The sequence below is a fragment of the Mastomys coucha genome, unplaced genomic scaffold (assembly GCF_008632895.1).
Source record: "Mastomys coucha isolate ucsf_1 unplaced genomic scaffold, UCSF_Mcou_1 pScaffold22, whole genome shotgun sequence".
Lineage (NCBI taxonomy): Eukaryota > Metazoa > Chordata > Mammalia > Rodentia > Muridae > Mastomys > Mastomys coucha.
Genome location: NW_022196905.1, coordinates 243,297,494 through 243,310,524, shown reverse-complemented (window position 1 = coordinate 243,310,524; position 13,031 = coordinate 243,297,494). Strand labels below are relative to the sequence as shown.

At 43.3% G+C, this 13,031-nt stretch overlaps 1 protein-coding gene across 1 annotated transcript in view; it reads right to left on the bottom strand.

Annotated features, from left to right (window-relative positions):
- The window catches only part of CUNH16orf70 (chromosome unknown C16orf70 homolog), a 28,819-nt gene extending 22,521 nt beyond the window's left edge, over nt 1-6,298 (bottom strand). The window contains exon 1 of the mRNA XM_031341134.1: nt 5,969-6,298. Within this exon, the coding sequence (XP_031196994.1) occupies nt 5,969-6,032 (64 nt within the window). The 5' untranslated portion in view covers nt 6,033-6,298. The remainder of the gene's footprint in view (nt 1-5,968) is intronic.
- Between the last annotated feature and the right edge of the window lie 6,733 nt (nt 6,299-13,031).

Below are 13,031 nucleotides of genomic sequence, written 5' to 3'. Positions count from 1 at the left end.
ATTAAAGGCGTGCACCACCACCGCCCAGACTTATTTTTATATTTTTAAATTTAGCTTTAATGTGAGTTCTGGGGATTAAACTCAGATCCTTATACTTGCTGGACAATCACTTTACTAAACTAAACCTCTGGTCCTGACTTATAATCAATAAAAACACCTTTTTTAGCCTTCTATAACATAGGGCCTAATGCACGGTAGACAAAGCTGCTAAGATTTGGATTTATCATTCAGCTTGCCGTTCCTGCAATGAGAGAGCACCTGTGCCACACGCAGGTCTCATACCACCATCTTCCCACATCTCTCTGTAAACACCATTCCTTCCTGCGGTTCCTCAATCCTTAGTCTTTATGGGTATGTTTGACAGTTCATTTCTTCTGCTTATGTGGAGCATGCCTTTAATCTCAGCACTTGGGAGGCAGAGGCAGGCGGATTTCTGAGTTCGAATCCAGCCTGGTCTACAGAGTGAGTTCCAGGACAGGCAGGGCTATACAGAGAAACCCTGTCTTGAAAAACAAAAAACAAACAAAACACCTCTAAATTCTTTCTTTTCCCTCCCTCTCTAAATTCAGTTTATAAACCGTACTTCCTAGTATTAGTCTACAACAGACTTTACCTTCTGTCCCATGAACCCAGAGTCTTCAGTGTCCCAGACAGCTAAAACAAAACAGAATTAGGGTGCGGGGGGCGGGGGATAGTGGGGTTATCAAGACAGGGTCTCACTGTATCCCTGGCTGTCCTAACTTACTATGTAGCCCAGATTGGCCTCAAACTCATAGAGATCCACCTGTCTGCCACCTGTATCCTGGGATTAGAGAGGTGTGTTTGGGGGGGGCACCACCATGCCTGGCTATTATTCTTTTGCCAGCATACCATGCTTTAATTATAAATCCACACTGATTATGTTTTTCTTGCATACATCATCTATCTTTCTCCTGTAAATTAATAACAATCCTTCTCTGGGTCCCAAGGTTAGGTCGAGTCCCTTCTTTCTCCACAATAGTCCACACATCTGTTATAATAAGATGAACTGTTATAATAGCATACAAATGAACTATTTCTATACACCTGCTGTACCATTAACCTAAGCTCTTCAGGGAATAAGATAATTTCCTACACAATTTCTAATATTTATGATCAGAGACTACAGGCATTCATATTATCTTGGATATATACAGCAAGCCATTGTCTCTGCACAACAAGGCAATGCTGGTGAATGGTTTCTCAAGTGACCCTTTAAATCTGCCTTTAGGTCTTCTAAAGATGAAATTTAAAAGCAAATCCAAGCCAAGCATAGTGACTCAGATCTGTAATCCTAAGATACTAAGGCAGGAGGACTGCTCAGAGTTCCAGACTAGTATGGACAAGATTCTGTCTCAGAAAACTAAAAACAAATCTAGACACATATATCCTGCAAGCCTTATTGAAACCATTATTTCAATTTCAACGCCTTTATTGCACAGTGGTCAAAGCATCTGTGGTATTCACCGAGATTCTGCTTAGGTTTTCTTGTCTCTGTTGCCGGTATTTTCCTGATCTTCCAACATTATACAAAGGCCAGGAAGGCAGCCAAGAGGCTGGATGCAGCTCTCTATTATAATGCTAGGCAGTGATTACAAGGGCCAGATACATCTGCATTTGCACAGATTATAAGAATCCTGGGGCAGATCAGGATGTGTTTACCATCTTTACCTAGACATAAAAAAGGGTAAGGTTAGCTGGCACGTGAAGAGAACCTCACAGTGTTGTAGTGACAGGCACACACTGCCTGATTCTCTAACCTATGAGCATACTTTTTTTAAAGCAGGTTCATTTTTCCAAACTCATCCCCACCTAACAGTTCCAACTGCACTTTGGATGGTTGGGATCAGGAGAGATTGAGAGAGAGGAAAACTGATTTTTTCTCCACCCCTACCTCCCCAACTCACTATGAAGAGTGCTGGCATTAAAATTGAAGTCCAGGAAGCCAGCAGAGGTGGCGCATGCCTTTAACCCAAGGATTTGGGATGCAGGGGCAAGCAGATCTCCATAAGCTCAAAGCCAGCCTGGGGCTACACAGGGAGACCCAGTTTCAAAGACAAAAATAAAACAAACAAAAGCTTAGCTAAATTCATGAGTGATTGGTTTCTAGATTATAAATCCTGTTAGGAAGCTAGTCCTTAAACTTGAAGAATGGCACCCTGAGAGACAGACTAAGGGATGTCTTTCTGTCCCTCTGCCACAGGCAAAATACTAGGGCACACCTGCCTCCTGCTTGTTCCAGTGACAGCTAAACAGGTCATTGCAAAACACACCTGAAACAACATGCAGACACAGGGACACTAGTAGAGTCCTGTGCCAGTCCTCCTCATGGCAGGATTGTCACTAATTAATCTATCACTGAGCTTCCCTGGGCGGAGCAGCCATGTGATCATTCCCTAGCAGAATGCAATCCCTTCTTTATTCAAGATAGAAGAAGAATGGTAGAAGTGATGGGCCCAAGGCCCATATATTCAAGATAGGCTAGGTAGTGTGGAAATACAAATCCAGAGGCTGGAGAGATGCCTCCATGATTAAGAGCACTTGCTGCTCTTCCACAGGACCTGAATTTTGTTCCCAGCACCCATAGTGGACTGCTTATAAATGTCTGTAATTCCAGCTCTCTTGAAAAGTGCCTCACACGGGGCTGGAGAGATGGCTCAGTGGTTAAGAGCACTGACTGCCCTTCCAAAGGTCCTAAGTTCAAATCCCAGCAACCACATGGTGGCTCATGACTGTCTATAATGGGATCTGATGCCCTCTTCTGGTGTGTCTGAAGACAGCTACAATGTATTCACATATAATAAATAAATGTTTAAAAAGAAAAGTGCCTCGTAATGATCCAAACCTAACCTAGAGTTAAACACCTTTAACTTACATGATCTAGAGCCAAGAGCTCTTACAATTCCTTTTCTGTTCACCAACAAATATGTTTTTATCTTTTTTTACTATAAAGTAGATAAAGGTAGAATTCAAATGCAATGGTGAGATGAAGAACAACCAGAAGAAAAAGAGAAAAGGGCAGAGACAAATAAGAACAGTATAGTGATGAGTATGTATAAAAAGTCTCAGGGAGCCGGGCGGTGGTGGCGCACGCCTTTAGTCCCAGCACTTGGGAGGCAGAGGCAGGCGGATTTCTGAGTTCAAGGCCAGCCTGGTCTACAGAGCGAGTTCCAGGACAGCCAAGGCTACACAGAGAAACCCTGTCTCGAAAAACCAAAAAAGTCTCAGGGAAGCCCTTTTTTTTTTATGTTAATAAAAAAGTTAGGGCTGGTAAGATGGCTCACTGGGTAAGAGCACCAACTGCTCTTCCAAAAGTCCTGAGTTCAAATCTCAGCAACCACAAGGTGGCTAACAACCACCCTTAATGAGATCTGACTCTCTTCTGGTGGTCTGAAGACAGCTACAATGTACTTGTTTATAATAAGTAAATCTTTGCCCAGAGTGAGCAAGTAGGGGTCTATTGGAGTGAGCAGAGGTCCTAAAAGTCAATTCCCAACAACCAGATGAAGGCTCACAACTATCTGTACAGTGTGTACTCATATACAGAAAATAAATAAATTAATCTTAAAAAAAGTTAATAAAGCACACATATAACCCTTGAACACAACAGAAGGGCATTCTTTGAAGAGGATCTTTATGCAGCCTTTCAAAAAGGTCCTTCAGCCAAACTACTATGTGAACTTACTTCACTTTGTTCATTCTCTGTATCTTAACCACTTTCTAAACCAACGTAATTAAAAATACCTTTGTTTTTTAAAAAAAAAATGTGTGGTTCAGTATCTTACTGGGTAATTCCTAAAGTGAGCCTTCTATTTTCTTTAATAACAGAGTTATAATGGATTATAATCTTTTGCTGGCTGTGGTGATAAACACAAGAGGCAGGCAGGTCCGTGACCATCCTGATCTACATAGCTGAATTTAAGGATAGCTAGGACTCTGTAAAGACACTGGGTCTTCACATCCAGCCCTAGATTTACATCATCTAAAACTTCAGGTTTTAAGGGCTGGTAGGATGGCAGTGAGCAAGGGTGCTTGTTGGCAAACCTGGTGACCTGAATCTGATCACTAGGACTCACACAGTAGAGAGAACCAACTCCTGTATGTTGTCCTGACTTTCAAACGTGTACATTCTTCCCTGATACTTTCTTGAATGTGTATAGGTGTTGTTTTACCTAGAATGTTTGTATGCACATGATGTGCATGCAATGCCTTTTGAGGCCAGAAGTTTGTAGTGCTAGGAATCAAACCCTGGTCCCCCGAAAGAGCAGCCAAGACTCTTAACTGCTAAACTTCCCTACTAAATAAATAAATAAAATTTAAATTTAAAAATGTATACTTTAGACTGATATAGTGGTCCACTTTGGTACTTGCCACTGGGTTTGATCTCAAGTACTGCATAAACCCAATATGGTGAGAGAAATACTGTAAGTTCAAACTCAACTTCAGTTGCACTGGGAGTCTGAAACCAGTCTGGGCTAGTGACTGTCTAAAAAACAAACAAGCAAACAAGCAAACAAAACCTAACAAAAACAATAATGAAAATGTTACAAATAATCACAAAGGCTCAGATCTGCCCTCTGAGCTTTCTCCCAAAGTTCATCTCTGAATCTAGTGTGCTATTATTTTTGGTTGATATAAAGACCGTGTAAAAAAACTATTCAAATTCTTGGTTCCTGCAAATTTGCCAGAAGCCCTGGATAGTTAGTTATTTCCTGGTCCCATCTTATCTCCTGTTTTCACTAAATTAAACAAAGAGATACACAGTCTAAGTCTACTGTCTGTAGTCTGTAGGCTGTGTGTCTCAACCAGTCCTGGGAGGCCCAGATTAGGTAGGAGTTGTCCAGAGGATTAAAAAAAAATGTTAATCAGAAATCAAACATCATTTACTTTTCAACCAAGCTCTTGGTGCCCCATAAGCAGTTGAATGGAACATTTTCATAGCAGGTTAAAATTTGAGAAGTCTACAAGAACAGGCAGTCCAAGTTCTGAGAACCAAGAGCCCTTGATAAAAACTGGCTTTAATAATGGGCAAGAAAGAGGCAGGCAGCCACCAAGCCAGGCAATCTACCCAGCTAGGTTATTCCAATGTGCTGTCTCTATAGACAGAGTCGCCTACATTCAAGGATAAGCCATAAACAAATGGGGCAGCTGACTCAGTCCAAGAGCTCCCAGTAGAGAGACAGAGAGGTTGAGGCCCACACAAACAAGCAGCAGGAACACCTTTTCCCAGCCCCTTCGTTTAGTGCTGCCACAAAGTAAACACGCTGGAGTTACTAAAAGCAAATACTCTTGTTCACATACAAGGGCCAACTATCCCCAGAATGATCAAACTGATTTGTCTACAAAGCCAATGTGTAATTTCCACTTCACTCAATTTCAACTTTTAACTCTAGTATCTGGTATTACGACACCACACGTTAAGACTACATTTCAAAAGAGAAGAAAACAAGTCAAGAGTTCCTTTAACAAAAGCAAACTCATTTCCCCCACCCCACCTGATTGTGAGACATGAGTTTAGGTTTCCCCCATTCTCCTAAAACCAAAGGAAGACAGATCCGGGACCAGAATGTTGATTAGGGGTGCTCCCTATTTCTTAACTATTACAGAGTCAGCAAAATGGGCATAATACTATCGACCCTCAGACCTCTGGGAGGAATATTAGAGATAAATTCAAAAGAGCAGGACCTTGCCACTCCACTGTGTTCGGAGCGTACTGGCTATTACGATTACAGCTCCAAAGAAGAACCCTGCTGAGGCCCTAGGCGAGACATCACCGATCCTGTGACACACGGGCGGAGCGGGATTCTAAAGCCTGGAGCCCAAAGACCAGAGGGTGAGGAAAGGCGAAGAACGGCGGGCGCAGGAGCATATGGGGCAGACACCAGAAGCGGAAGGAGCTAGAGAGAATTAAGGGCCAGAGAACAGGGTCCCAAAAGGACCCCACACTCACCCAGCGTGAATTCCCATTGCTCGTTCCCCAGAGAGCGTTCAGGCACCACCTCCAGGTCCAGCATTGGTTCGGTTCGCGGGGCCGGGCGGCCTCCCTGCGGCAGCGCAGACAGGACCCGGCCTGAGGAGAGCACGCAGCTGCTGACTGGCGGCTCTCGCCAGCCCGCGGACGTCCGGATCTCCACTCCGTTCCGGGAGGCGACGGCAGCACGAACACAACACACTTCACCTCCCTTCACCTCCCGGGCTGCAGCCCCGGTAGGAGAGGCTGTAGCAACAGCAGCGCCCGGAGCAACTGCAGCAAAAGCGGCGTGCCGGGCCGTAAAGCGTGGCGAGGGCGGCCTAAATCATAGGGGCGGGGCTTGAGGCGGAGTCGCGCACGCGCAAACTCTGGATCGGAGGCCAGACCCGCGCGAGGGAAGCTGAAAGAGCAGCTGCTCCAGAATTTAGGGGCCACTTTCCAAAGGTCCTACAAACTGCACAGCACCCCATACGTGCCTACGCAAGAAAAGGCACAACGCGGAAAACATGTCACACAAAAGTAAAGTCTGCCGTCTAAACACTTGTCCCACTAATGTGCACTAGGACCAAAACGGACAGGAAGGATCCAGTCCCAGACTCACGGCCCTGCGGGCCATCACCTCGCTGGTCACGTACTGACGCTGGCTGCCACTTCCTAAATTGTGCAGAAACGTACTCTCCTTGGACCCGGTGGTCTCTGAGTAGGGTCCACCTCAGAGTTGAGGATGTGTGAGTGTGTTGGCAAGGGCTAAGGAGAGGGGATTGAGTTAGAAGGCTGAAGAGTTCCGGGCCAGGTCTCATTTTCAGAAATGCTCAACCTAGGGAATACTTTCTAAGCACAGAAGCTGCCTCCTGCAGCTTCGCCTGGAGTCAGCATTGCTGCTGGCCAATGCTTTATGGTCTTGACTAAACTCTTAAGCGTTCTGTGCCTTCTGTTTACAATGAGTAGAAGAGGAGCTCCTCTAATTATTCAGCCAGAATTTTCGGCTTGCTTGCTCTAGGGCACCCTAAAATTAAAAGGAAGATGAAGCCTCTTTTGATGACAAGACCTCACACCGTCGGTTCCATTTTATAGAGGAATAAATGAGGCACAGGGAGGGTAAAGACTTTTTACCCAAGGTTCCTCGATCCTTGGCAGCCAAGCTCGATTTCCATTATGTTTCCTAAGGATAGTATTTAGCAGGGAACTAAGTGAACAGGCTAAATACTCAAACTGGCTACAAAGGAGCCTAACAGTGAAAAACGTTACCAAAAATTCAAGTCAGTGCTATGGGCATTAAACAAAACAAAACAAAACAAAAATAGTAGGATGTCTTTGAGAAGCATTGCTGCATGCCAAAACAACTGGGTCACTGGGCTGTCCAGTGGGGAACTGACTGCAGGAACGCTGACGCTGACTGTGTAGTTAGTTCTGCTTAGAGGCTGGGTATGTTGATTTGTGCCTGCCTGAAACCCCAGCGGTTGGGAGTCTGAGGCAATAGGGAAGTTCAAGGTCATGCTAGGCTACAAAATGAGTTCAAGGCCGACTTGAGATAAAAGAGACCAGTCTCAAAGCAAAACAAAACAAAACAAAAAAGGTGACCCTTCCCCCACCAACTTTCTAAATTGAATTCTAATCCAAACCAGAGTAGGAATCGTTATGCTAACTACAAACAAACAAACAAACAAACAAGCAAACAACCACAAAACACTTGGTTTTATTTATGAGGAAGGGAAAAGGGTCTGGGCCCCAGAGTTGGAATGAAATGGGATCTCAGGAAAAGCAAGACAAAGACAAAAGCCTCAGGCTTCTAAATAGAAAGTAAAAACGATTTAAAGTTTGGATAAACCACAAAGCCTGGAAGAATATTGAAGTAACTCCTAGGAGACTCCCAGTTCCGGTAGTGCGAAGTGATTTCTGTGAATACAGGATGTTATCTTTTTTTTTTTTTTTTTTTTTTTTTTTTTTTTGGTTTTTCGAGACAGGGTTTCTCTGTATAGCCCTGGCTGTCTTGGAACTCATTCTGGCCTAAGCTGGCCTTGAACTCAGAAATCCACCTGCCTCTGCCTCCCAAGTGCTGGGATGATAGGCGTGGGCCACCACTGCCCGGCAGGATGTTATCTTTGCTTATTTAAATTTGAGGGCAGTCTCAGAGAACAACAGCTAATTAATAACAAAACAGATGGACTGATAAATCCCAATTCTACCTTAGCTCTGTATCTTGGGCAAATTAGTTCATTTCTCCAGGCCTGTTTTCTGTTTGTAAAACAACCATGTGCCTACCTCACAGATCTGTTAGTGGATCTGCACTTTTGTGTCTGGCTTATATGAAAACATTTTTGAATGTAATTTACAAATTACTTGATGGAATTGGCAAGAGTTACAGATTGCACATAGGAGGAGAGGAAGTGGGGGTCAACCCTAGGGCTGGAGAGACCCAAGTTCGGTCCCCAGAACTCATGCAGGGCACCTCACAACCACTTGTAACTCCAGCTCCAGGGGATGTGATGCCCTCTCTCTAGCATTTTTTTTCCTGAGACAGGTTTCTCTGTGTAGTCCTGGGTGTCCTCTCAAGCCTTTAAACACAGGTCACATACCTCTCTCTCTGCCTCTGTTTCTCTCTGTCTGTCTGTCTGTCTCTCTCTCACAGACACACAGACACACACACACACACACACACACACACACAGAGAGAGAGAGAGAGAGAGAGAGAGACATCCCTAAACCAAGGTGGATGGCTGAGTCATTTAAGAAATGGGCTGGAGGAGCACACCATCTTTCTGGTAATAATCATGTCCTAACTTGGAAAGCAAGATATCAACAGGCTTAAAAGACAAAGAAGTCTCCTCAGAAGGACTTTCCAGTGATATTTCAATTATGGATGAAGAACAGTTACATTCTTCTTTCTCTCTCTTTTTTTTCTTCTTAGTTTTTCGAGACAGAGTTTCTCTGTATATCCCTGGCTGTCCTGGAACTCACTCTATAGACCAGGCTGGCCTGGAACTCAGAAATCCACCAGTCTCTGACTCCCAATACTGGGATTAAAGGCATGTGCCACCACTGCCTGGCTACTTCCTTCTTTTTTTAAATTATGATTTATTTTTATTTTATGTGTATTAGTGTTTTGCCTGTATTTATATCTGTGTGCAGCTTCAGATCCCTTGGAATGGGAGTTATAAACAGCTGTGAACTGCCCTGTGAGTGCTGGAAATTGAAACCAGGTCATCTTAACCACTAAGCCATCTCTCCAGCTCCTCTCTCTCTCCTTCCCTTCCTTCCTTCTTTCCTTCCTTTCTTTCTTTCTTTCTTTTTTCTTTTTTTTTTTTTTTTTCTTTGAGGCAGGGGTTCTCTGTGTAGCCCTGGCTGTCCTGAAACTTGCTCTGTAGACCAAGCTAGCCTCGAACTCAGATATCTGCCTGCCTCTGCCTCCCAAGTGCTGGAATTAAAAGCTTGCAGAACAGCCGCCCGGCCCCTTTTCTCTTTTTTCCTTGTGGTGCTGGGGAATCCAATCTAGACTTGTACATGCTATACAAGCACTATCACACAGTTACTCAAGTATTTAATAATTGAGAGTGATATGTGGTAGTCATTAGAGCTACCCATGAACATCCTGATCCTTCTAGCCAAAAATTAGGACTGCAATAACCACACTTGGAAAGTGAGTGTTGCAGCAGTGACAAGGGCTGTAAGTTGACTATGGTTAACTCTATTTTGGTACCTTAGATGAACTTGTCTTGCTGAGTAAAGTGTCAGTAACTGTAAAGGGGAACTTAAGGAAAATAATTCTGGGAAGAAAACTAACTCAAGGATGAGGGCTCTTTGAAAGGTTGCCTGACATTGCTATTTTTGTTAATATTTTGGTTTTTGTGATTATCTATTTAGCTTGCAGCTGCAGGAAGGGAACCTTGGGGTTTCCCTTCCAGCTTCTGTAACTATCAGGTTGCAGTTATGAGAAAAGAATTTTGGGGGCTTTCCAGCCAGGATATATATGTGTGTGTGTGTGTGTGTGTGCGCGCGCGTGTAAGGCTTGGGGCTGCATTTGGGTTCTGGCTGGAATAAAGACTTTGAATTGGCTTTTAAACTGTCTTTGTGGTCTTCTCTATGGGAGCTCCACAATACTATGACTAGCTTGGTCCAATAAAAACAGAAGACACATGTCAGCTCCAGGTATTTCCAAATCCCTCTTTATGATACCATCCCCTTTCTGGTCTGTCTCAATGGTTGGCAGTGTTCAGTTCTGCTGTATAAGGTTTAAGCATACCATTGATATTTGGCTCAAAAACTTCAAGCTGTTAGCTTTTCAGAACCTAGATCTTAACCACTGAGCCATCTCCCCAGCCCCACCTTTCGGTATGTTTTAAGGTAACACAATGGACCATTTTTAACAAATAAAATGGGTACAATCTTAAAAAAAAACTACAGTTCCTGTATGTTTCCTTTTTAGCTGAGTCTCCATACCTATCAGATTACTATATCTAAAAGATTACTTGATCTCTTCAACCAAGAAAATTCTTGTCCTTGCCTAATAGGTAGGCCCAAATGTCTTCCATGTGACTGACAAGCCTAGCACTGCTCCTGCCTCTCACCCATGCCATAGCCCTTATCTGATGTTCTTTCAAACTGGTTAAACTATGACTAGCTGGCTACCTGCACTCAGTAATTTCTCTAGTTGATTGTAGCTTTCAGCTCCGAAGTCTCCTCAGGTTAGTTGATCTATTCAGACCAGCACAGACACTCCAACTGCCAATGCTTCCTATAGAATTTAAAGGTTGCTACTACACTGGATCAATTTTGGGGATAGACTTGGTCCCAGGAGGTCAGAGATAATGCCTATTGAGGGCACTCACTTTATATTGTTTTCTTCTAAACCACCCTAGATGATTAAATGTTTTCATAAGTTTTTATGTGTGTTAAGTGCTTTGTTTGCATGGGTATTATATGTATACTATGTGCATGCCGGGTGCCCATGGAGTTCAGAAAAGATTGTTCTATCCACTGCCAGCTGAAGTTAGAATGGTTATTGAGACACCATGTGAATGTCGAGAACCAAACCATGACCCGCTGCAAGAGCAAGTGCTCTTAACTGCCGAGAGCTATCTTCCTATCCTAATATACTTTTAATAATTTTTTTAAAACCATTAACATAGCTCCAACATCTTTGAATTCTTTCCATTTTATAATTCATTACCGATTTATAATCTCAATTGACAGCAGCAATAGAAGCAATTTAAAAATTTCCTGGTAGCTACATTGTCATTTTAATATATAGTGTTAGTTCCAAAGCCCCCGCCATCCCCCAAAAGGGCAGTGCTTGTGTCATTGTATGAAACACTGGGTTTCTGTTTATCAGGAGTATCATTTAAGCCACCAGGAACGGCCAGGCGATGGTGGCGCACGCCTTTAGTCCCAGCACTTGTGAGGCAGAGGCAGGCGGATTTCTGAGTTCGAGGCCAGCCTAGTCTACAGAGTGAGTTCCAGGACAGCCAAGGCTACACAGAGAAACCTTGTCTCGAAAAAACAAAACAAAACAAGCCACCAGGAACCTCTCCCTTAATCCTACCCCAAAGGTCAGCTATCTCAGGTAAAGGCATCTAGGTCCAGGTCAATCCTGCCAGTTTGCTTGCTTTCCCCATTCTGCTCTTCTGCTGAGAGGGAGCCTTGGCAGTTTGGTCCCCAGCAAACAGTCCTTTCTAGTGTTTCTTGTGAACTGGTCTGGTTCAGTGGTTTCACTGCACCCTTTCTTACAGTTGTAATTTAAAATTGTTTAATATTTCCTTTTTTTTTTTCAATAGGGTCTTGCTATGTAGCCCAGTATGGTCTTAATTTGTAAGTAAATTTGTAAATCTGTTTATTACAAACCAAACTTATGGAATGCTTCTAAAGTAATTTTCTGATTAGATTCCTGTTCTAGGAATGTTGGGTTTAATACCCACGTAATAATGTGTATTATTTCTAAAACTAGCCTCAAAGATTGTAATAATTTGGATGTATAGTGTTTGAAATTTCCCCCTAGGTCACTGTTTTATGGTCATACCTTAGAAAATGGATAAACTGAGGCAAAGGCAGGTGAATTTCTGAGTTCGAGGCCAGCCTGGTCTACAGAGTGAGTTCCAGGACAGCCAGGGCTACACAGAGAAACCCTGTATCGGGGGTGGGGTGGGGAGGAGGGATAAACCCCTGAGACTGTTGTTGCCCAGGGGTGGGTTGGCGAGGGGCTTTCTCAAGATCTGATCTCTATGGTATAAATCCATGGTGATCTTCCTGTCTCAGCCTCTCAAGAATTGTTACAGATGTAACCCTAGTTTTTGTTTCTGTCTTAAAATTTTATTTCTTGTACGCCTGGGTGCCACATTTGTACCTAAGCCTAAGGAAGCTATATGCGGGTTTTAGATTCCCTGGAACTGGAGTTATACACAGAGTTGCCATGTAGGTGTTGGGAATTAAACCAGGTTTTCTGGAAGAGTAGTCAGTACCCTTAACCACTGAACCACCTCTCTAGTCCCCCCCACACAGCATTTTCATAATCTCTACCTTAAAAACCTTAGTTTTTATTTTTTTAACAATAATTGGTGTATCTACATTTATTTGCCCATATGCATGTGTACCATGTTCATAGAGGCCAGAAAGAGGCACTGGATTCCTGAGTACTGAGGCAATTGTGAGCTGATTACTCTGGGGGGTGCTAGGAATCACACTGTTCCTACTATAACCTTTAGCAATAACTAAAGCTCTTAACCTCTTAATCATCTCTCTAGCCTATTTTGTTTATTGAGAACATATAGCCCAGGATGTCCTTGAACTTTATAATAGCCAAGAATGACCTTGAACTGCTCCTCCTGCTCCTACTTCCCACATCCACACTCTATTTCAATCGGACTTTTTGAAAACCACATCATATAATGGGAAATTATTGTACATTGATTTAAAGGGCCTCTTTGGAATTAGAGGATATAGCCACTAGATGGCACTGTTGTTGCTGTCCTTAAAAAAAAAATGTTAAAAAGGATCACAGAATAGAAGCTAGTAGGACAGAAACGATCACATATCAATAAAGAGTCATGAC